The sequence below is a fragment of the Bos mutus genome, chromosome 19 (assembly GCF_027580195.1).
Source record: "Bos mutus isolate GX-2022 chromosome 19, NWIPB_WYAK_1.1, whole genome shotgun sequence".
Taxonomy (NCBI): Eukaryota; Metazoa; Chordata; class Mammalia; order Artiodactyla; family Bovidae; genus Bos; species Bos mutus.
The window spans coordinates 38,086,223-38,109,632 of NC_091635.1; the positions used below are offsets into that span (position 1 = coordinate 38,086,223).

General features: G+C 54.8%; 2 protein-coding genes across 3 annotated transcripts in view; one reads left to right on the plus strand and one right to left on the minus strand.

Moving 5' to 3' along the window:
• ENDOV (endonuclease V) overlaps window positions 1–23,410 on the minus strand; it is a 79,649-nt gene that overhangs the window by 15,518 nt on the left and 40,721 nt on the right. The window lies entirely within an intron of this gene.
• Window positions 7,688–17,435, plus strand: NPTX1 (neuronal pentraxin 1). The gene is made up of 5 exons (XM_005907641.3): window positions 7,688–8,278; window positions 8,562–8,769; window positions 10,844–11,088; window positions 12,321–12,500; window positions 13,285–17,435. Exons 1-5 carry the CDS (start codon window positions 7,835–7,837, stop codon window positions 13,504–13,506), a joined length of 1,299 nt encoding a protein of 432 aa, XP_005907703.3. The 5' UTR covers window positions 7,688–7,834; the 3' UTR covers window positions 13,507–17,435.

Here is a 23,410-nt window from a genome sequence, read left to right on the forward strand (position 1 = left end):
GTGTGAGTGATGGCATCAGGCACAGACCTTGTAATAACTGTAATCCCTTGCTGGTACATACCATTTTTATTCTGAAACACTTATACGCCTCAACTCATTTTATATTTCATATGCCCTCTCCTGGCATTTGGCAGATGGTGAAATTGATGTGGAAGGACACAGTGGGCTGCGGCCCCGGCACCCATCACACCAGCCAGATGCGAATAGCTGGAGGGAGCCAACCAGGGGGATACAAATGGGATTCTCAGGTGGGGCCTCCAGGGCTGCTCCAGACCTGGCTTTCGAATTTACTAGTTCCATTGTCAGGAAGGCAGGGAGGACAGTGCAGGGAGGCACTTTGATGTCTGAGGGCAACATGGCTGGGAGTGCCAGGATCTGTTGCTGGTGGCATCACTCAGAAATCTTAACTAATCTCTCGAGCAGTGGGACCCCGGGTATGGTGCTCTCCTCCATTCTCTCCCCGGGTGGTCTTTCTACTGGCTGGCTGCTACTCCACTGTCCTGAAGATGCTCTTGGGGCCCTGACCTCCTGCCTGACCTGCAGTCCCTGTTGGTTCAGGACCAGTCTCCTCAAGGGATGATATGGAGAGTCTACTAAGTACTGGGTTTGGGCTTCCCTGGCGACTCAGTGGTAGAGAATTCACCTGACAATGCAGGAGACACCTGTTCAGTTCCTGGGTCAGGAAGATTTCCCTGGAGAAGGAAATGGCAACCCACTCCAGTATTCTTGCCTGGGAAGACCCACGGACAGAGGAGCCTGGAGGGCTACAGCCCATGGGGTTGCAAAGAGTCAGACACCACTTAGCAACTAAACAATAACAGCTGGTGCCCACTGTTTTCATTTCTTCCTGGCTGTCAAATAGCCCCTGCAACGCGACAGGTCCCAGTGTAAACTCACAGGCTCTCCCTCCCTCCAGATCATCCCTTCTCAGCAGACAGCACCAAAGAGTCAGGAAGCTTCCCAGGTTCCTCCCTCTGCTCGGTCCTCACACCCAAGTCATCCCCAAGTCCTGACGATTTCATCTCCTCAAATGTTCTCCAGTCCATCTCTCCCCCCAGTTCCTGACACAACCTCCTTCCCCCACCCCGTCACCCAGCAGCAGCCTCTCAGACAGTGTCCCCTCAAGTCTGCCCTCCCAGACGAGATTTCCAGGCAGAACCTCCTACATACACTCAGCACTGCAGCCGGGCATCCTTGCAGACAGGATGAAATGGAAGGATGAAATCGTGGCTCCCACAAACTTGCCAGCCCTCACCCACGCAATGCCTCTTCCCGACCAGCTCGGCAGCTTACTCTTCAAAGATGGAAGACATGCCCGCCCTTCAAGCATACCCTATACACCCGACCCACCGTTATTCATGCCAGCTTCCTCCCTCGACACTCACCCCTCAAGACCCTGCTCTGTTATCACCTCCTAAGGGGATCCTCCTGACTGCCCGACGCCCCCACCCACCTGCCCTGGCCTGGGGCACTCACATGCCACCCTGCCCTGGAGATGCATGTTACCCCATCTGTCCACCAGGCTGAGTGCCCTCAGAATGGAGAGACTGTTGTGTTCATCCCTGGCTCCAGCACCTGGCCTGCCCCTCAGAAGATGCTCTGGAAATATTTGCTGAACTGAGAGCAAACATAAGGAATGTTTACACTGTTCCAAGTGCCCACAGTTCTGCCTGCTGCCAGAAGCCCCTGCTTGGCGAAAAGTGAGATGAGCTTTCCCTGAGATGGAAAGGTAAGTTTGTGCCTCTAAATTTCTGTTTACAGGGGTCAGCAAGTCAGCAGTTCAAGAGTACCTGTTCCCCACCCTGATCCCAGTACTGGACTTGGTCCAGAGGAGGGCAGACCATTCAGGGCTCTGTTCCAGTACGATGGGGCTGGCTGCCCAGGCTGGCTCAGAGGAAGGGGGCCGTCAGGTGGGAAATACTCCTGGGCACAGGGAGTCTGGAGGCCTGGGGTGGGGCCCCACTGTCCAGTGTTAATGACCACAGCTCATGACTATTAGTCCCCATGTGGCTGCTCCAGGGTGAGCTGCAGTCACACAGTGGAAATGAACTTGAACAGTGGGGAAGCAGGGGTGGCTGTGCCTCCAAGGGTAGCAGGTGAGAACTTCCTCAGCCTGGGACCTGGCCTGATCCACCACCACCACTAGATACGGGCAGGGTAGGCCTTGTGTCTTCTTTGGGCTCCTTCCTGCCACTCAGTCCTGCCAGTCTGAGAGCTCTTCCCTGTGAGGGAGGGGAGGGGGGCCGGGGGGTGGGCCATGATGGGTGAGGACAAAGCTGGGTGGGAGTGTGAAGGCCAGGACTTGCCCCTCAGCTCTGCCTTCAATGCATGCATGGGACACCCTGGACTTTCCTTCGTTTCCTTATCTGCCAAGTGAGGACAATAGCCCAGCCATGCCCTAGGAAGGCAAATGAATGGACATGGACAGAGGGCCTTGGGAAGGACAATTCCTTGTTTGTAAAATAAGGCTATTGCCACGGGGGTGTCTGAGAAGAGGGCAGAGGGGACTGCCCTGATGTCCCCTCCCCAGCAGAGCTGGGCAGCAAAGACCTGTCCCTGTCATACCAGAAGGGGTGGATGGGAGTCAGAAGTGCCACTCCAGGCTGGGGGCAGAGGTCCCGTGGGGCTTGCTGCTACCAGAGTGGCCACACCCCCACCCCTTTGGTCCCAGGGACTTCTCACATGGGAGTCACATGGCCTGACTCTGTCATGAGGCCTGGGCTGCCAGAGGTCCTTGCTGATTCTTACCTGGTAGCAGTCAAAAGCCTGTCTCCTCCACTCCAGGGACAGCCCGTGGGTGCTGCCCCACAAATAACCAGACATCAGATCAGATCAGATGAGATCAGTCGTTCAGTCGTGTCCGACTCTTTGTGACCCCATGAATCGCAGCACGCCAGGCCTCCCTGTCCATCACCAACTCCCGGAGTTCACCCAGACTCACGTCCATCGAGTCAGTGATGCCATCCAGCCATCTCATCCTCTGTCGTCCCCTTCTCCTCCTGCCCCCAATCCCTCCCAGCATCAGAGTCTTTTCCAATGAGTCAACTCTTCGCATGAGGTGGCCAAAGTACTGGAGTTTCAGCTTTAGCACCATTCCTTCCAAAGAAATCTCAGGGCTGATCTCCTTCAGAATGGACTGGCTGGATCTCCTTTAAGTCCAAGGGACTCTGAAGAGTCTTCTCCAACATCACAGTTCAAAAGCATTAATTCTTCGGCGCTCAGCCTTCCTCACAGTCTAACTCTCACATCCATACATGACCACAGGAAAAACCATAGCCTTGACTAGATGAACCTTTGTTGGCAAAGTAATGTCTCTGCTTTTGAATATGCTATCTAGGTTGGTCATAACTTTCCTTCCAGACATACAGAGGTGTATAAATTCATCCTACAGGACCCAAAGTGAACACCCTGCCAAAGCAGCCCCCAGACCAAGACGCAGATCATTACCAGGACTGATGCAAACGCAGAAACAAAACCAAAAATCAACTCAGAAGCGTGACACGTGTCCCCACACTTTAAAGCAGCAGCCACGGGACTTCCCTGATGGCCCAGCAACTGACTCTGTGCTCCCAATGCAGGGGAATTGGGTTCAATCCCTGGTCTCAGGGAACTGGATCTTGCATGCTGCAACTGAAGATACCATATACCACAACTAAGACCCAGTGCAGCCAAATACATACATAAATAAATATTAAAACAAACAAAACCCAGCAGCCACTTACATTATCACAGTGTCCTCCCATTCTAGGTGAGATGGCAGCTGACCCAGGAGGGCCCACAGCAAGTCCTCTGCAGCAAACTGGGCCTGACTCTGGTCCGAGGGTCCCACCTGGATCAGTGAGGACGCTGGCCTTCCTCTCTTCTCAGATGGGGTCCCTGGGCCTTGCCTGGTTCTCCCCCTCTACTCCCCAGCCTTCTCCCTGCAGGGGCAGCTATTTCAAAAGGCAGGTGGACCCTTACGTACCTTGTGCTGGATGGGCTCAGGGTTGAGTGGTGGATGAGCCCTGGTCCAGGTCCATTGTCCTCCCAGCTCTTCCCAGTGCCCTGCCAGCGCCCACTCATCAACCCCCATTACCCGTCATGAGGGGCTCTTTCCAGCCCTAGACCAGCTCACGGCCTTGGCCCTGGAAAAGAACAGGGCCAGGAGACACCACAGGATGAGTGAGGGTCTTGGGCACAGCACCAGGCTTGAACACCCTCCCTAGGTGTCCAGCCATCCAATGAGTAGAGACCCTCAACAGCACTGATATCCTCAGAATAAGCACCCGGCCCACCTGTTTAGCCCTCCTATGCCTGTCTGCCTTTACTGTGCTGGCCACAGCCAGGGAGCCTCGGGCCACACTTCCCCACCTGCCCCTTTACTTTCCCTACACCGAGGTACCTGCTCCTCCCAACCCCCAGTTTAACCTCTGAAGACCTCTCCCTCCTCTTCCACCAGTAATGTGCCCAGCTGACTGGCTCCAGCTGACGGCTACATTTTCAGGAATTTGCAAGCTGATGGTTAAACACAGTCATCATTAAAATGTAAATTATACAAACTCACAATTATAGAAATTATACTAAGAACAAAGGTAATAGGTAGTCAGAACTCATCACTTTATAATTATTTCTACTACACTTTACTATTGTCTATGCTTTTTAGGTTATTCATATCTATTGCGTCTGTGAGGTGGGAAAACCCCATCATTGTGTGATCCTGCACATCTCTTCCCAACTCCACTGCACTTCCTCCCCACACCCCACCCCCATCCCCACCACTGCTGCAGTCCTGGGGTATGCAATGCTGGGCGGGGAAAATCGGATGTACACATTTGAGGGTGCCCCTTCATCCCGCACCTCCAGACCAGGTAGCTAAGCAACTAGAGGTTCCTTCCCCGAGAGTTTTAGGCAAGGCAGCCCTTCATTTTCTAGTCCCCAACTGCCAGATACCTCCCGAACTCTAGGGAGGGAGTGCTGTGTGCTCGATTGCTTCAGTGGTGCGGGACTCTTTGCGACCTCATGGACTATAGCTTTCCAGGCTCCTCTGTCCATGGAATTTTCCAGGCAAGAATACTGGAGTGGGGTGCTATTTCCCACTCCAGGGGATCTTCCCCACCCAGGGATCAAACCCACGTCTCTTGTATCTCTTGTGTCTCTTGCATTGGCAGGCAAATTATTTACCCCTAGCACCATGTGGGAAGCCCTTAGGGAGGGACAGGAGGCCAAAAAACTACCAAAACTGAATCTCCCACCCCTCCCAGAGTCTTGAAGTCCAGTTTAAAAGACTTCAAGAAGGCAGAGAGCTGCCATAGTGCGCCCTGCCCCCATCTCCCAATAGAGCCCGCATGTCTGCTGCAGTTGTCCCCAATAATGCCTTCTGGCAGACAGGGTGCTCCACAGAGGTCGCCCTCGGGACCACAGGGTCCTGGGCCCTTGACCACAGTCTGCTCCCCTAGGGGTTCCATACTTCCGTCCTAGAGTTTGGGTGAGGAGGGGGGAGGGGAGGTCTGGCTCTCAGGGCCCAGGTGCCTGGGTGCCAACCACTGAGATCTCTGGAAGTAAAAGCCCAGGTCCCTGACTTGCTCGGGCAAATCCCTGCCCCTCCTGGGGCTCCGGAGGCAAGGCCAGGCCCAGGGTTCCCGCTCAGTCCACACCGCCTGCCAGGCCCAGCTGGGCTTCTCTCCCGCGCCCACGCGATCTCTGGGCGCGCGCTCCCTCTTGCACCCGGATAGCTTCCCCACCAGGTCCCGCGGGAAACCGCCTCCGATCAAATGAAGCCCTGGGCGGGGAAAGTGACCCTATCCGGTCGCGGGAAGGGAGTGGGGGCAGAAGTCGTCGCGCCCCTGCGCGGGTATTTCCTCTGGAGTCGCCTGATGGCCTGAGGCGCAGACAGGCGTGGGACAGTAATGGCCAGCCCCTCCCGCAGCCCAGGGGCGGGCCGTGAGCTTCAGCGGGTCCCGGCGCTCGGTGGTGGGCGAGCGCGGCCCCCGGGGGCTGAAACCCCCGCACAGCCCCGGACAGAGTCGCGCGGAGCCCAGACCTGCCGCGTGCGGGCCGCGGGGTCCCTCTGGCGCCGGGAAGCGGAGGCCAATGGACCAGCGAGGGCCGCGCCGGCTCGCAGCCCCAGGCTAGCGGAGGGTTCACGGCTGAAGCAATGAAAGAACTGTGACCTCGGGTAGCCCCGGGGATGGGAGGAGGCTGCGGAGAGGGAGGAGATCGTGTTTTATCAAACAGGTCTCAATAGAGTGACTTCATTTCCCACCCGCGGGCAGAAGTCAGCCCCGGGCAGGGACCTGGGAGCTTCCCAGCTGTTGGGCCATCGTGGCGCCCAGAGGAGGAGAATGAAGGGCTCGGGGTGTGGGGCGGGGGTGCCCGCTGGGCTGCCCCAACTGGGACTGTCTCTTTGGCTCGACCTGTCGCATGCAGTCGGATCCCGGAATCTTGGCGCCTCCTCTGTACAGTGGGAGCTTGGAGCGGCGGCTTCCGAAGCGCCTTTGGCTCTGACCCGCAGGGACTCAGGTCCTAGTCGGGAGCCGGGAACCGGAAACCGGACGGGAAACTGGGAGTCGAAGCCCGCGGCGCCGCTGCCCAGAAAAAAATGGCTCAAGTGTGTGGGTGGGTGAGTGGGGTGACTATGAGTAACGTAGCATAGTGTGGAGCTCCTCAGGGGTGACGCCCCCCTCCCGAAGTCCGGGACCCCTCGCCACCCGCGGAGAAGTGGGCAGAACTGGGGTGCATGGGATCCAGAAAGCCCAACACACACGCGGACACACGCAGACATGGACACACGGATGCATTTCAACTAGCACACGGACACGCACACGTGCCCTCATATCTCCGCTGTGGGAAGGCGCTCCGGGAGCGCGGAAGGGTCCGCTTGCAAAAGCGCGGCGCCTCCCCCCGAAGCTGCAGTGAGCATCCAGCCCCGGTGGCGCCGTCTGCTCGGAATCGGACCCGCTCGGCTGGCAGGAATGGCTTAATCCGCTAGGGACGCCTCCGAGAAGTGTCCGTCTGCCCCACCAGCACGATGTGGCGGCTGTCATTCCCGGGAGATGTTGCCAGTCTCCAAAGCCCGGAGCCGGGGTGGTGGGGGCGCAGGAGAGCCGAGAGCGAGGTCATAGGGAAGCCCCGCGACCCGGGGTGTGTAGCATCTTTACAACCCCATACGGACATTGAAGAAACTTGGAGCGACCCCGCGACCCCACTTTGGAACCTGGGGAGGTAGCGAGGCTCTGCTCCCGGCGCCCCCCACCCGGCACACAGGTGTGGACGACTTGAGTCCTTGGCGACCCGGTCGAGGCCCGGCGAGTGTTCAGCCCAGCAGGGTGAGCCGAATTCTGTCCCTGGGGTCCGCCGTGGCCTCCCGTGTGCCCCATGTCCCGTCGGAAATTTGGAGCAGCACGCAGGTGGCCTATCCAGAAGTCCGGGGCCGCGGCCCGGCCCACCTTACTCTCCACACCCCGCTCCCTCCGCTCTCGGCGCCTTCGGGGAAGCGGCGCAGGCTGGGACAGGGGCGAGTGGGTAGAGGATGGTGCAAAAGATGCGGCGGCGCCGGGATTTGGGAGGTAGTCTCCCCCACTGCACGTTCCTGCGACCCCAGCCGCGCAGTGGGCCCGGACCGCAGACAATTAAACCGGGATTCCTCCCCCGCTGACGTCGCCAGCGCCGAGGCCCCTCCCGCGGTGGCATAAAAGGCGCGGGCTCCGCAGCGCAGGCGGCAGTGGGGGCCGGACAGCGCGGCGGTGCGGACTGCGCGGCGGAGCAGCCAGCAGCGCGGCGCCCAGAGCGCGGGCCGCCCGCGGAGCCCTAGCCGAGCGAGCCGGGCCCGGAGCGCCGGATCCCAGCGCCCGCAGCCATGCCGGCTGGCCGCGCCGCGCGCACCTGTGCGCTGCTCGCCCTCTGCTTCTTGGGCAGCGGGGCCCAGGATTTCGGGCCGACGCGCTTCATCTGCACCTCGGTGCCAGTGGACGCCGACATGTGCGCCGCGTCCGTGGCCGCCGGCGGCGCCGAGGAGCTCCGGAGCAACGTGCTGCAGCTCCGAGAGACCGTTTTGCAGCAGAAGGAGACCATCCTGAGCCAGAAGGAGACCATCCGCGAGCTGACCACCAAGCTGGGTCGCTGCGAGAGCCAGAGCACCCTGGACGCGAGCGCGGGCGAGGCGCGGACGGGCGGCGGCCGCAAGCAGCCCGGCTCGGGCAAGAACACCATGGGCGACCTGTCTCGGACGCCGGCCGCTGAGACGCTCAGCCAACTCGGGCAAACTTTGCAGTCGCTCAAAACCCGCCTGGAGAACCTCGAGGTCCGCGCGCGCAGTTATTTCCCCACCGGCTCACGCGCCCCTCTGCCCTCCCCCACTTCCATTCCCGACCCTACCTGACACCCCCAAACCCGGTCTCGGCCGGGTGCGGATGCCTGGCTGAGGCCTCCCCAAGCCTGCGGGCCCCACGAACGGGCACTAGCCCGAGCTCCCTGCCAGGCCGCCCCCGCAGTCGCCCTGAGGGGACCGCGCCACCGGCCTCCCGGCACGGTCCCTACTCCACGCGTAACGATATGGTTTCCCCTCCGCCCTTGCACCCCCGCAGCAGTACAGCCGGCTCAATTCCTCCAGCCAGACCAACAGTCTCAAGGATCTGCTGCAGAGCAAGATCGATGACCTGGAGAGGCAGGTGCTGTCTCGGGTGAACACTCTGGAGGAGGGCAAAGGGGGCCCCAAAAACGACACCGAGGAAAGAGTCAAGATCGAAAGCGCCCTGACTTCCCTGCACCAGCGGATCAGCGAGCTCGAGAAAGGTAGTGGTCATGGGGAGGGGTGGGGAGGGGGGTCCTTGCATCCTATCTCAGCTCCCAGGACCAGTGGGACCCGGCCTCTGGCCCAGGCTTCCTGCACAGCTCAGGTCGGGAGTGTAGAAGCCCTGAGCTCCTCCACCATCTCTACCTCAGGTTCTCCAGCTGATGTTCCTGGCAGGGCTGGGGTGCCCTGGGCTTGGGACATCTGGGGAAACAAAGTGAGGAAGGGATTGCCTGGGGTTCCTTCCCTGCTCCCCTACCACACTCACACACTCACAGGAATTTTTCCAAGTCTGATCTGTTTAGTCTTCAGCAACTTTGCACTAAAGCCATGGCTAGACCAAGTCCTCCCTGGCTAAGAAACCCTGGCTCTAGCCAGTCCCTATCCCCAGCAGAGAGCAGGGCATGGGCTGCGGCTGGGTCCTCCTGGTCCACGGCAGATCTGGGCCCTGAGCAGGCTTCCTCCCAGTTCCTTGCTGCCCCTGGCGTCCTTTAGGGATTTCCAGGTCCCCTCTCCCCAGCCCTGAGCACACTCCTGTGGTTTTCTCTTATAAATGACCCAAGCTCAGGCATCTTGCATGCTGCCCTACTGTTTCAAGTCGCCAACCCCAAGTCCCAGTCTCGCCCGGGTGCACGGATGAGCTTGAGAGGCTCAGCCTTGAAGTCGCAGAAATCAAACAAGGTTGTAAAAGGGGAGGCGGGGGGGATGCGAGGCTGGGAGCAGGGTCACGTGACCCTTCTCAGACTGCAAAGTGTGCTGGATGGATTTAAACAGTGCCATCTTAAGGCACGTTATGTAACTGAAAAACAGATCGGGGAAGGGAGGAGGAAGAAAGAAGGGGGAGATTGGGGAAATGAAGAGCACCCCCTGGAGAGAGACCAGATCTGCTCCAAGGGCAGGGGGCTGCCAGCCTGAGACAGAAGGGGAACATGGCCAACCCTGCTCTGTTCCCTGACATCTGGCTGAGAGGAAGGGGGTGGGGTAGCTGACCCAGTAGGATGCCTTCTAGAAATAATTCTTGGCCTAGAGGGCCGGTTTAGTGCTGAGCTCCCTGGCAGCACCCCGTGTACACCCTGGAGCTGGTGGGTGTGTGTTCCTGGCTCTGGGCCGGGTGCCCATGCCCACTGCTGGGTTGGAATGTTTTGACTGGAATCAGTCACACCATGCCCAGGGTCATAGCCACAGTGTGTGTGAGTTGGGACAGGGCAGATAAGCATTCCCTGGAGATGTTGCCGACAGACGGGGAGCTGGTGGCTGAGTATAAAGGGAGGCGATGGGGCCCTGAGTATGATTTTTCAGGAAACACACCGGAAGCTCGCCCTGAGAATGATTGGCATTGTCCTCAAAGCAGTCACCTCAGGGGAACATGGCTCTAGGGCCACCTTCGGGCTCCCTGCTGACCTGCCCTCTCTGCAGGGGCAGACAGAACTGCTTGAAGAGACTCAGAGGGGACAGCTCTCCTTCCTGTGGGGTGGATGGGATTCTGGAAACAGCCTGAGTCCTCAGGATGAATTGGCTGGGTCAGATGAGTGACCAGGGGCTGCAGTGTGTTCTGGCCTTGAGGGAAGTGTGATGGGCCCCAGGGGCCTGTTCTGAGCAGCAGCCAGCATCATGGAATCGGGTTGGGCTCCTGGAGGGGCTACTCTGAGGGGAGCTAGCCTCTTTCCTGGTGAGGAGACCCCCTTCCTCTGCAGCCACACCTTTGAGCAAGCATTGGTTTACAAGGTGTGCCCTGACCCACTCCCTCCCCATGCCACTGCCCAGCTCAGGTGCAGATACTCAGAGCCCCTTGTATACGGGCTTCCCCATCCCAGCCTGTCCACGGGGGCCACCATGTGGGAGGTGGACCCAGAGTGCAGAGACTGTGGGCCAGCTCTTTCGTTCTGGCCCTGTGCCCTGGGGCAAAGTACTTGACCTCTCTGAGCTTCGTTTTCAGCATCTACAGAACAGAGAGGAGTCTGCTTTGTCTGCATCACAGAGCCTGGTTGGGGGCAGGGGGGTTGGCAAGCCTGCTTCAGTCTGGGACGGGTGCTTTGTCAAGGTGCAGGTGTCGGTACTGTGTCCCGTCCTCTCCAGGTCAGAAGGACAACCGCCCTGGAGATAAGTTCCAGCTCACATTCCCACTGCGGACCAACTACATGTACGCCAAGGTGAAGAAGAGCCTGCCGGAGATGTACGCCTTCACGGTGTGCATGTGGCTCAAGTCCAGCGCGGCGCCGGGGGTGGGCACGCCCTTCTCCTATGCCGTGCCCGGCCAGGCCAATGAGCTGGTCCTCATTGAGTGGGGCAACAACCCCATGGAGATCCTCATCAACGACAAGGTAGAGCCCCCACCCTTCCTTCTGGCTTTGCAGGGCAGCAGGGTGAGGCCTCCAGGGCCCCAGTCCATGCCAGTGGCCGGGGCAGGTCTGGGTGGTGAGATGCACAGCCTCGGGTGCTACTGTGGCCCCGAGAGGAGAGCTCACCGGGCAGGGCTGATGGAGGGGCAGGGTGAGGACTGGGAGAAATGGGGAGGGGTACCCTTGCTATTCTCCATGAACACGGGGAAGCTGGAACCCTCCCAAACAGAGGCCTCACAGGTGGGGGTGGAGGAGGAGGATCCAGGGGCCAATCAATCCGGCTGATCAAACCCTGACTCCCTCCCTCAGCTGGCCTTGGAGCTGACTTTTATCCCCCATATTTGGGAGGCCATAGATGCTTGGGGTGGTGGTAAGGGTGTTCCCAGAGAGTCCAAATCAATCCTGCTTAGCGCCCTGCCCCTGGGAGGAGGCCAGGTCTGCATGAGCCCTTGGGAGAGGGCACCTTTTCCCTCCAGGGAACCCGTCTCCATCTTGGCCCCCTGCTAGCTGTGGGATTAGCTGTCAGCTCTCCAACTCCCTCATCACCATGCCAGCTTTGGTAGTTAATGTCTAAAACCTGGACTGAGAATTGGAGTCCAAGCCTTTGCTCTTGATGCCTTGCCCAGAGAGGGCTGTGCCTTTCTGGGGCCCCATGTCCCCAAGTTAAAAGGGTGTGAGGGTTCTTTTGTCAGCTGAAGCAGCCTCCCCGCCTGAAATGTTAGAGTGGGAGTGAAATTCCAGGTCAGGGGCTGCTCTGAGCGTTAAAAGGCATGGTGCCATCTCCCCTGGCATCTTTCAGAGTCTCTGTAAAAAGGCTGGGCAGGTTTTAGACCCAGAGGATCTGGCAATTAGAGATGGAGCATTGGAAGAGAGGAGAGGCCCAGAAAGCAGCAGTGAAGTCAGCCCCCGGGGTGGCTCATCCGAGGGCAGGTTTTGTGGATGGGCCCAGAGGGAGGAGGGTGAGTAGGAGTTGAAGAGATTGCATATTCAGATGGATCTGGACTAAGCGTCCCATTTCCCTTGTGATTCTGTACTCTGTCAATGGATGGGCCTGACAGTCCCGAGGGGCAGGTGCTGCAATAACTCAGTAATGGCTCTTGATATTTACTGTAAATGCCTATGACTAGTAACTAGGTGAACTAGTAACTAGTGATGATCATTGATCCTGATGGTGCCCATTCCCATCACGTCCTGTATGTCGTTCTCCTGCCCAGGTGGCTAAGCTGCCCTTTGTAATCAATGACGGCAAGTGGCACCACATCTGTATCACCTGGACCACCCGGGATGGGGTCTGGGAAGCCTACCAGGATGGCACCCAGGGCGGCAACGGCGAGAACCTGGCACCTTATCACCCCATCAAGCCACAAGGCGTGCTGGTGCTGGGCCAGGAGCAGGTACAGGCTATGGGGGCCAGGGACGGGGTGAGGGGGATGTGGGGGTGCTGGCTGCAGGGGGAGGAGCCCCAGAACCGGAGACTAGGCTGGAGAAAGGAGAGTGAGGGTGTTGGGAGGGAGGGGAGAGAGGCAGCAGGAAGCGAAGTGGGAGGGAGCTGGAGAGGGAAGTAGTTCCCCCTGAGAAGAAGCCGTGGAAGCAAGTGATGCAGCAGTTTGGGCAAAGTCCCCACTCTAAGTGGGTGCTTTCAGGAAATGCGGGGGGGTGGGGTGGGGTGGGAGCTCTGTCTCCAGACTCTCAACAACTGCAGCAATGCTCTTTGGCACAGGAAGGCCAATCGTGCACTTAGTGATGCATAATTTATTTCCTGGAAGTGGTTTGTCTCCCATTGGGCACCCAGGAGGGAACGGCAGGCAGGAGAGCCCCAGGCCTTCTGTTCTCGTTGGGCGGCTATGGCTGGCAAAGAGTGACATTAGAGTTTCCTGGGGAGAGGCAGGGAGTGTAGGGGAGGCCCCCAGGCCCTGCTCCCACGGTTGTCCATGGACCCAGCTGACACCCTCCCTCACTGGGCACCTCTCAGGTGCCCCCAGGAGAAACACTGCATCCAGGGCAGAGGAGGCCAGCATCACTGCTGTTCCTGAGCTCCCTGCAGGGCAGGGACTGATGCACAGCTGAGACAGACGTGCCCAGAGGTGGACGTGAGAGCCATACATGCTAGGGAGGCCCTCCTGTTAAGCACCCACTGCTCTGACCCCCTCCACCCTCACCCTCTGCTTTTCTCTGAAGGACACTCTGGGTGGCGGGTTTGATGCCACCCAAGCGTTTGTGGGTGAGCTGGCCCACTTCAACATCTGGGACCGCAAGCTGACCCCAGGGGAGGTGTACAACCTGGCCACCTGCAGCACCAAGGCCCTTTCCGGCAACGTCATCGCCTGGGCCGAGTCCCACATCGAGATCTACGGTGGCGCCACCAAGTGGACATTCGAAGCCTGTCGCCAGATCAACTGAGGCCAGGGGCTGGGCTGAGCCTCCGGGTCCCCGGGTCCCCAGCCCCCGCCCACCTCCCCCTGCTTGTGCGGTGATGATCCGTCGTCTCTTCTTCTCTCCCTTTCCCCCAGGAATGACTCAAGGCCATCGCCCTCGCACATGCGCACACGCACACAGCCTGGTCTCGTCCTCGTGCACGTGAAGCAGGCCCGGCTCCCATCTGCCGCAGGTGTCCCCTCTTCTCTCTAGGAGCCCGCGCTGTTTCTCAGGCATGCCCTGTTCACCACCGACACTGGCGGCTGAGACATTTTGAAAAATGCACACGTAGGTGAGAGGACCCGTGTGTGAGTGTGACTGTGTGTGTGTGTCTACAAGGATCTGTCTCTCAGGGGAGGCCTTCTCTTTTAAAATGAGGTATTCCTTTTCTTCTTTCTCTGTGGCTTTGGGAAGTCTCATGACTGGTCTAATCTCTGCACTTGCCAACTTTGGTGGCTGCCCGTGTGCCTTGGGGCTGGTGCAACTTCTCCTGCCATGCGTTCATCTTTGTTTGCAAACCTTTTTCAGAGCGACATATCTCTATATTGATAGAATAAATATCTTTTAGCGCTTTGTTAAAGGCTAGGGACCTCTCCAAGGAGAATTTGTATTTTGTCGTAGAAGTAAATTCTCTCTGAAGGGTTGAAGGCAAACCGTGTCCTGCGATGGCACCACATGCTGGGAGAGGGCAGAGGAGGTGGCACCAGCCTCAGGAGCCAGGCATCCTGCTGTTGACCTCTGAGGACAGCACTGGGCCTGGGAGGCTGGCCTGCCCACCCAGCGTAGCCAGCTCTGGCCCAGTATCCCATCTGTGGCCGTCAGCCTTCCCACCTCCCCAAACTCCCCTCCAGCGGCCAGCTGGTGACCCCAAGAGAGGAGCATCCCACCCATTGCCCAGGAAGCCTGGACCTCTGGACCCTTCCCCTTGGCCTCTGGCAGTGGACGACTTGAGGCTTCAGTGGGTCAGCTGGAGAACAGACCTTTTAGACCAGGAAACCCACACTCTGATTGATACCCAGCCATGTAAGGCCACAGCCAGTCAATGGGCCAGGTCCATGGTAACTCTGACAGCCATATTCTTTACCCAGGCTGAGGCAAGTCCAGAGACCTCTCCATGGAGAGTTAGGCATGGCCAGGCCGGGGCCTGAAACCCACTCCCCCTCTTACAGAGCTCAAGTTCTGATGCAGCCCCCAACCCGTCACCAGCTGGTGACACTGACACCCAATCAGTGTCCAGAAGCTTTGACATTTTTTCTCCCCATGAAAAACTAACATGTGCGTCTCCTAGTCCTTCCAAGGTGGGGAGAAAAGTGTGTGTGTGTGTGTGTGTGTGTGTGTGTGTGTGTGTGTGTGTGCATGCGCACGCACGCGTGTGTTTAATGAGAGAGAGAAGAAGAGCACTCAGACGGATCACGCCCAGGGGAGGGTGAGCTCCCTGCTTTGTTGCACCATCTGGGGGTCGCACACCCAAGGGCCACCTGGACTCTATCACCAAGAGTCTAATTAGCAAAAGGCTGGCAAGTCTTTCTAGAAATTCTACTGCACTGCCTGGCTCATCTACAGCTGCAGACATTTCTTCAGCAGGAGCAGGTGTTCTGTCTTCTGTTTTTTCCAGAGGCACCTGTCTCCTTAAACGCAGGTCCGTGTTGTGTCGGAAACCTAGTGCATCTGTGTGTGTCTGTGTTGGTGTTTCTGTGTCGGTGTCTGCGTGGGTGTCTGCACGGTACCCAGTCGCCATTCTGCAATGCATCACTCTCGTGCCGAGGGTGAGGTCCAGGCGCCGGGCTGCGTGTTGTGGTTCAACAGTGGCTTTTTTTCTGAGACCATTGTGCTTTGTCAGAGCCTGTCCGGCTGTGGCATCTGTGGATCTGCAGGGATCTTCTCGTTTGCATGTTCCTTGGGGCAGTGTGTCCCTTGCTTCCTCATTCTGGTGTGTGTTCCCCTGCCTGCATGAACTTCTCTGGTTCTGTGTTGTGTGCCCAGTGCCACCCCTTGTTCTGTGACCATCCATGTAGCTACTGAAAATGGCTGGGTAAGCAAGCCAAGGGTGTCGGAGGAGGTCACGGGAGAGACAGAGTCCCTCTCCCCCTCCCCACTCCCCAAACACACCAAGAAGTATTTTTAACGTGTAGGTTGAGAACAAGCCTAACATCGCCCGTGGTTGGGAGAGAGCGAGAGCTTGGAATCCCCCTCTAGACCAGATCAGCCCCACCCCTCACTTCAGCCATCTCGGAGCTGTAGGCAAGGCCCAGAGTGTGCTAGGTGCTCTCCTTCGGCACCTCCCACCAGCCCCTGCCGATCTAGCGATCTATCGGACCCCAGACCACCTTCTGCCCCAGTGGGCGCGGTGGGAGCTGTCCATTCAGGACCACAAGCCATCCTCTGCCCTAACTAAAGGTGGGCAGAGCACACCTGTGTCCCTTTGGCCTCCCCTCCCCGACCTGTTCACCCTCCTCGCCCCTCCCCTGATGCACCCATGGTGCCAGGGACAGAAGCTGATGTTTAACTCCCTCCCCCACCCCAACTGGAGCCTGTGCCAAGCCCCTGGCTCCCTCACTGTGTTAACACTTGGCACTTCGCCAGCCCCGAGAAAGGTAGATGACACAGCCACAAATCTAATCCACATAGTTTCCATCTACTCCTTAATCTGATTGATGTTCCCTCTTGCACTGAATAATACATGCCTATCTCAGGTAAGCCATTTTATAAAATAAGGAGATAAAAAAGCACTGTCGAGACAGTGTTTGCTTTTGCCGAGCTGGCGTCCCACAGCTCCCTGGGTGTCCGAGGCGGCAGAGCTACTGACAGAGGCTCTCCGGGCCCTCGGGGGCTTAGAGCCCACTTGAATCGTAAGCCTTCTTGCTTTTGATAACACAGTATTATTTCTCTTACTCTAGAAGAAAAAGTTTATTACCAAAACAAGAGTATTTTTATGAAAGAAAAGGACAAACCTATAAATTAACTCAACCTATATTTCCCTTGAAAATACTTTTCAGGCTCCGCCAAAACGTAGAACTGAAAGCATGTATTTTGGAAGAAAGAGATACATTTTGTATGCTTTCTGTTCCTTTTGTAGATTCACAGTTTATTTTCTAAGACTGCAAAGATCACTTTGTCACCAGCCCTGGGACCTGAGACCAAGGGGGTGTCTTGTGGGGAGTGAAGGGGAAGGGAGAGGCTGGCATGAGGGTCACAGTTATTCCAACGAGCTCCAGAGAGGGGCCACCTGTTCTCAAAGACATGTTGGGGACTGGATATGCTCTGGTTCCTTGATGGTGGCCCCTCTGTCTTGGAGCTGACTTGTCAAGTGGAATGAGTAGAGAACTTGATGGTCAGTTCCAACCCTGATAGAAGGTACTAGGGTTCTGAATTGTGAACATTAAGAAGATGGTATCCTTTGTAATCTTATGGCAACCAAAACGTGGCTTAAAGCAGTCATGGTTTCATCTCTTAAAACACAGTGTGTAAATTTATTCAACTAATGATGGGAAATGTATCACTTCCATGTACAGCGGACTTAAGTGCCATTTGTTGAAAGGGAACAAGTCATCGAGAACAAAAAAGCCCAATACTTAGAGTCCCAATTTTGTCTTATTTGCCAAAAAAAAAAAAATCAACAATGACAAAGCAAACCCCCTCTGGTTGATATTGTTATATTGTATATACTGTATAATAGGAAAGAGAATTGATGTATCTTACTTTTTCATTATTTGCTAACCAAAGCTGTACATTTTTCATATGATCCACAGCCTTTTGGGTATCTAATGGGTCAAAACCATGGGACCTGCCACCTCCCATCAGCAGTTCTGGAAATGCACTATTTCTACTGGTATTCTTGCTTTTTTTTTCATTTTCTTGCTGAAATGACATGAATTGTTGAGTTTATTTTTACACAGTAAAGAGTGAAGAAAGACTGTGGTCTCCTTGGAACATCTCTTCTTTCCTCAAGCTTGCAAATGTCATCTCAACCTACTGGGTGACCTCAGGGGCCCTCCCAGGATATGCCCGCCTACCCATTGCCCTGTGCCCCTCAAAAATCCCACAGCCACCTGGTGATAGTGGACATCAGGTGTGGGAGGGGGCCTGCCCAATTCACAGGTGCAGCCAACACCAAGGCAGAGAGCAGTGAAGTGATTCTGCAGTGTGTAGAGACCACACTGGGGCTTGGATTGCAGAGTATCTGCCTGTTTCTCACCTCATCTGCAGCCCTACTCCCTCCTGAACCGATGCACTGCCCACAGCACACCTGGCTACAGGTCCCAGGTGGTCTGGGCTTGTCCTTCCCAAGCAGCCCTGCTCTCCTTTGCCACATCCCTTCTGACACATCCTTAGGGTTCCCAGGCTGTTTCCCTGCACTCAAGCAAGACAGCACCCCCAGGTTCACATAACAAGAAGATGGCTGATTGGGAATCCTGGGCACTGAAAAGAACTCAGTTCCCTGGCCCCTCATGGGCCAAGCTAGCCACTGGATGGACATGGAGCTGTGGAGCTGTTCCCTTCTGTGGGATAAAATCAATGAGCATGAGTCAAAATAACCTGCCTGGTTGATTGGTCTCCCCCATGCCCCAACACACATGCATGTGCGTGCACACACACTCCACACACACACACACATGCTGAGTTAACAGATGGGACTTGGTCAGGACTCAGGAGCTGGAGTTTGGTGGGGTGTAAGTAGGCTGCCCATTGCCTGGAGTAGTACGTACAGAGGGAGTTTGGCCTCAGAGCAGTTGACCACTCACCCTGTTGACCCTGCAGTAGGAACCCCAGTTGGGAGAGAGAAACCCCTGCCAGGCTGAAGACCCTGGGCCTGTTAGTTGCCCTTGGTGTGCAGTGTCCACCTGGAGGCTGCACACGTGTGGCTGGGCCCAGGGTTATACTCAGTGCCAGCAGCTCAGGCCGACACACCACCTCTTTGCCTCCCACTCGCGCAAGTGCATAGTTATGTCTGTAATAACATCACTCTTACATTTCTAATTTCTATGAAACAGCTCATTCAAAACTTCGGTATTTTTACTATTATCAGAAACAAATTACTTTCCCCACTTCTCACACCTGATCTTGGCACATCAAGGACTGAATTTAGGGACTGTGGAGCAGAGAATATCAGCTTTACAAGGAGACAGCAAATGGGAGCTGGAGCAGAGGGACACAGGCTCAGGATTTCAAAGCTGGAGAGTGTCTCCAAAGCCATTGATGCCAACAGCCCATCGGATGCATGAAAATGTTCTCAGCTTACACACTTCCAATGATAGGGAACTCACTATCCATAGAGACAGTCTGGCCCACTTTCAAACAGCTCCAGCTGGGAATTTTTCTTTTTTCTTTTCTATCTTTCATATTTCTTTTCTGTTGTGCCCAATTCCTTATATTGAGCTGCAGCTTCTATCCATCTGTTTGCCCACATGGAGACAGGCCCCATGTTTCCTAGGGTTCAACCTTTGTGGCTCTCCTGCACCACCTGGCTGACCTGCTATAGGGGCACACTCCTCCCACCCAGAAGCCCCCCAAGGGCAGCAGAGTATAGACCAATCCCTAGAGGGTCCTTGCTCAAGGAAGCTGGGGCTTGTGCATCAGCTGTGGGCCCCCCAGGGTAGGAGCAGCACAATTCAAGGAGTTTCAGCCTCCTCCATCTCCTTGTCTGCTCCCTGCAAGGCTCCCAGAGAATGGGCCTGTGCCCAGGAGCCCCCTCTCTGCAGACCTCCAAGGAGTACAAAGCCACCTGGCTCTGTGGAGTTAACTGCTGGCTGGAAACAGGAAATAGGAGAGAAGAAAAGCGGTGGCTGTGGGGAAGTTAGAAAGGTTCTGCAACTCTTTGGAAGGCCTGTGGTTCTGAGCTCAGGACTTGGCCTCTTTGTAGAAACCAGATGCCCTGTAGAAGAGACTGGAATGCTCAGCCCAGCCAACAAGAGTCCCTCTGGGGGCTGGAGTCAGCCGGAACTGCTGCCTTGACCTTAGCAGAACTGCCTCCCTCCCACCCCGAGCCTTCACTAGGAGATTCTTTCCCATTCACAGCCGTTGCTGCTCGTCTGGGCTCAGGCTCATCAGCTGGCTTTGCCAAGGGCCCAGGCCCTCAGGGGTCTCTGTGCTCCACCTCTGGAGGTGCCCTGGCAGTGTTGTCAGCCTCCAGGGGCCATTGGCATCCACACTGTACATCACGCTCTGTGCCTGACTCGTTCCAAAGCTTTATCTCCCGTCATCCCAATGGCTACCCTGATGACAATGCTGAGTTTGCAGATGAGGAGCCAGCGGTGAGGCTGAGTGACCTGCTGAGTGGCAGGGTGGGCGCTCAGACTGCAAATCCCCTGTCTTTCCACACTAGCTATAGGTTCAGAATTCATCTGCAGAAGTCAGCACCAGGGAGGCCACCCCCTTGAAGAGGACCTGAGCCCATGACCCTCTGACTGGATCTGCTCTTCCCTCGAACTTCACTGCTCTGTTGTCATCCCTGAGCCCCCAGGTTCTCACTCACTCACATGTGATGCACATGGTGAGTTCCTGTGGCCTTGGATTCCCAAGATGCCCTTCCCCATGGAAGCAGAGCCTCCCTCCTCTCCTGATGTTCAAAGAAATTGTTTGTAACAGTCTGATTGTTTCTAAAGCCTGGCATGCTGCATGCAGTCCATGGGGTGGCAAAGAGTTGGACACGACTGAGCAACTGAACTGAACAGTCTGATCCTTAAAAACTGAAAATCATTTCATTTCGTGGTTTTCCCATGAAGCACACTTGGCATTTCCTGAGATTCACTCAAGGAGATGAACAGTGGTTTTCAAGGCCTTAGTTTCCCCTAGCATAGGAAGACAGGGTGGGACCAGGCAGTCTCTTCAGTCTCTTTGGACTCTCCCTGGAGCCCAGGACCAATCTGTGGGGACCAGCAGGGCCCTCTCTGCAGGATGCCTGATGTACCTGTTCCAAGACCCCTGCTTACATAGGGCACCTCTGGTCCCTGCCCCACCATTGGGCCAGCAGCCATGGGATCTGCCCTCAGCAGACTTTTCTTCAATGCTAACTATCCTTTCAGGGTCCTTCTTGTCCTCCCTCAAACCTTAAGACTACATGAGTTCTTATTTCTGATCACTGTTGGTGGACCTGGGTGACACTGTCTCCCCAGAAGTTTCTCAGCTACCATATAAATCAGGGTACACATAGGTACTCGGGGCAGGGGCCACAAGACCAGAGCCCCCTGCCATGATCTGGATTTGGCAGTCTCCCTTTGGGGACAGGGGAAGAGAAGGATATTGAGAAAATGGGTAACCACAACTGAGCCTTTAGACAAACAGACATACAGGAGATTGGCCAAGATGGCCAAGCAGAAGGACCCTGAGCTCACCTCCTCTTACAAGCACATCAAAATCATAGCTATTTGCAGAATAGCCATCAATGAAAAAGACCAGAACCTACCAGAAGAGATCTTCTACAATTAAAGACATAAAGAAGGAACCACACTGAGACTGGTAGAAAGGGCAGATCCTTGATAAAGTCCCAAAACCCTGGTGGACAACCCACAAAGTGGTGAATAACTACAGTGTAGAGATTCTTCCACAGGAGTGAGAGTTCTGAGCCCTGCATCAGGCTCCTCAGCCCAGGGGTCTGAACCAGGAAAATGAGCTCCCAGAGCCACTGGCCTTGAGAGCTGGCAGGGCTTAATTTGGGGAGCCCCACAGGACTGTGGGGAAAAGCGACTTCACTCAAACGGTGTGCACAAAATCTCTCATGCTCCAGGACCCAAGGCAAAAGCGGTAATTTTATAGGAGCCTGGGCCAGACCTACTTGCTTATCTTGGGGAGCCTCTTGGAGATGCAGGGAGGGTGGGGGGTTGAGGAGTGGCTCACCTTGGGGACATATACACTGGTGACAACCATTCTTCGGAGCTCCTTCTACCACATGGATGTTAATGCTGGTGAGCACCATTGTGTGGGATCCTCCCTCTAGCTCATCAGGGCCAAGACCTGGCCCTACCCAAGAGCCTGTATAGGTATCAGAGCTGAGACACCTCAGGCCAAGCAACTAATTGGGTGGGAACACAGCCCTATCAGGGCAGACCAGATGCCTAAAGACCTCCTGAGTCCTCAGCCTCCCTTGGACACAGCCCTGCCCACCAGAGGGCCCAGAACTTGGCTCCACCCACCAGTGGGCAGGCACCAGACAAGAAAATCACCATCCCACAGCCTGCAGATACAGCCTGCCCATCAGCAGGCCAGACACTGCCCTGGAATCATCTGGGCCCCAGCCCTGCCCACGAGCAGACTAACACAAGGTTCAGGACGCCCTGGACTCTGGATCCAACTGTGTCAGGCTATCCCCCACCCCCATCCACAATCACTAATGGTGTGACACCAGCTCTGGAATCCCAGACTCCAGGACTTGGCTCTGTTTGTTAGAGGCAGGTACTAAGCCCAGGGTTAATACCTATCTTTATCAAATTATTCTAAAAAATTGCAAAGGAGACACTTCTGAACTCATTCTATGAGGCCAGTATCACTCTGATACCAAAACTGGATAAACACATCACAAAAAAGAAAATAATACTGATAAACATACATGTAAAAATCCTCAACAAAATATTAGCAAACTGAATCAAACAATACTTTTAAAAGGATATTATATCATGATCAAGTGGAATCTAACCCAATTATGCAAGATTTTTCAATATCAGCAAATCAATTAATGTGATACACCACATTAAGAAACAGAAGAATAAAAACCATATGATCATCTGGATAGATGCATAAAAATCTTTTGACAAAATCCAACATCCATTTGTAATAAAAAAGACAACTCTAGAAAGTGAGGATAGAGGGGAAATGCTTCAACATAATAAAGGCCATATATGACAAACCAACATCCACCAATATCATACTCAACAGTGAAAAGTTGAAAACGTTTTCTCTAAGATCAGGAACAAGACAAGGATGCCCAATCGTATCACTTTTATTCAACATGCATTGGAAGTCCTAAGCATAGCAATCAGAGAAGAAAAATAAATAAAAGGAATCCAAATTGGAAAGGAAGAAGTAAAGTTTACACTGTTCACAGATAACTGTACGTAGAAAGCCCTAAAGGTGCCACTAGAAAAGTACTAGACCTCATGAATGAATACAGTAAGATTATAGGATACAAAATTTATACACAGAAATCTGTTGCATTTGTATACACTAACAATGAACTATTAGGGAGAGAAATTAAGGAAACAATTTCGTTTATCATTACATCAAAAAGAATAAGATACCTGGGAATGAAGTTCCTAAGGAGGTAAAAAACCTGTGCTTGGAAAGCTGTTATAAGACACTGTTGAAAGAAATCGAAGACAATACAATCAGATGGAAAGATGTATCAATACTATGTTCTTGGATTGGAAGAATCAATATTGCTAACATTATCTCTCTACTCAAGGCAATCTACAGATTCAATGCAATCCCTATCAAGTTACCAATGATATTTTTTTCAAGAGAAATAACTGTGAAATTTGTATGGAAACACAAAAGACTCTAAATTACAAAAAAAAAAAAAAAAAAATTTCAGAAAGAAGAATAGAGCAGGAGGAATTACATTCCCTGACTTCAGATTATACTACAAAGCTACAGTAATCAAAAGAGAATGGTACTGGTGCAAAAAAAGACATATGGATCAATGGAACAAGACAGAAGGTCCAGTATTAAACCCACACACATGATTGATTAATCCACAACAACGGAGTCAGGCACATACAATGGAGAAAAGACAGTCTCTTCAATAAGTGGTGCTGAGAAAACTGGACAGCTATATGTAAAAGAATAACATAAGAACATTCTCTAACACTATATGCAGAAATAAACACAGAATGGATTACAGACCTAAATTTAAGACCAGAAGCCATAAAACTCCTAGAGGAAAACATAGGCAGAACAC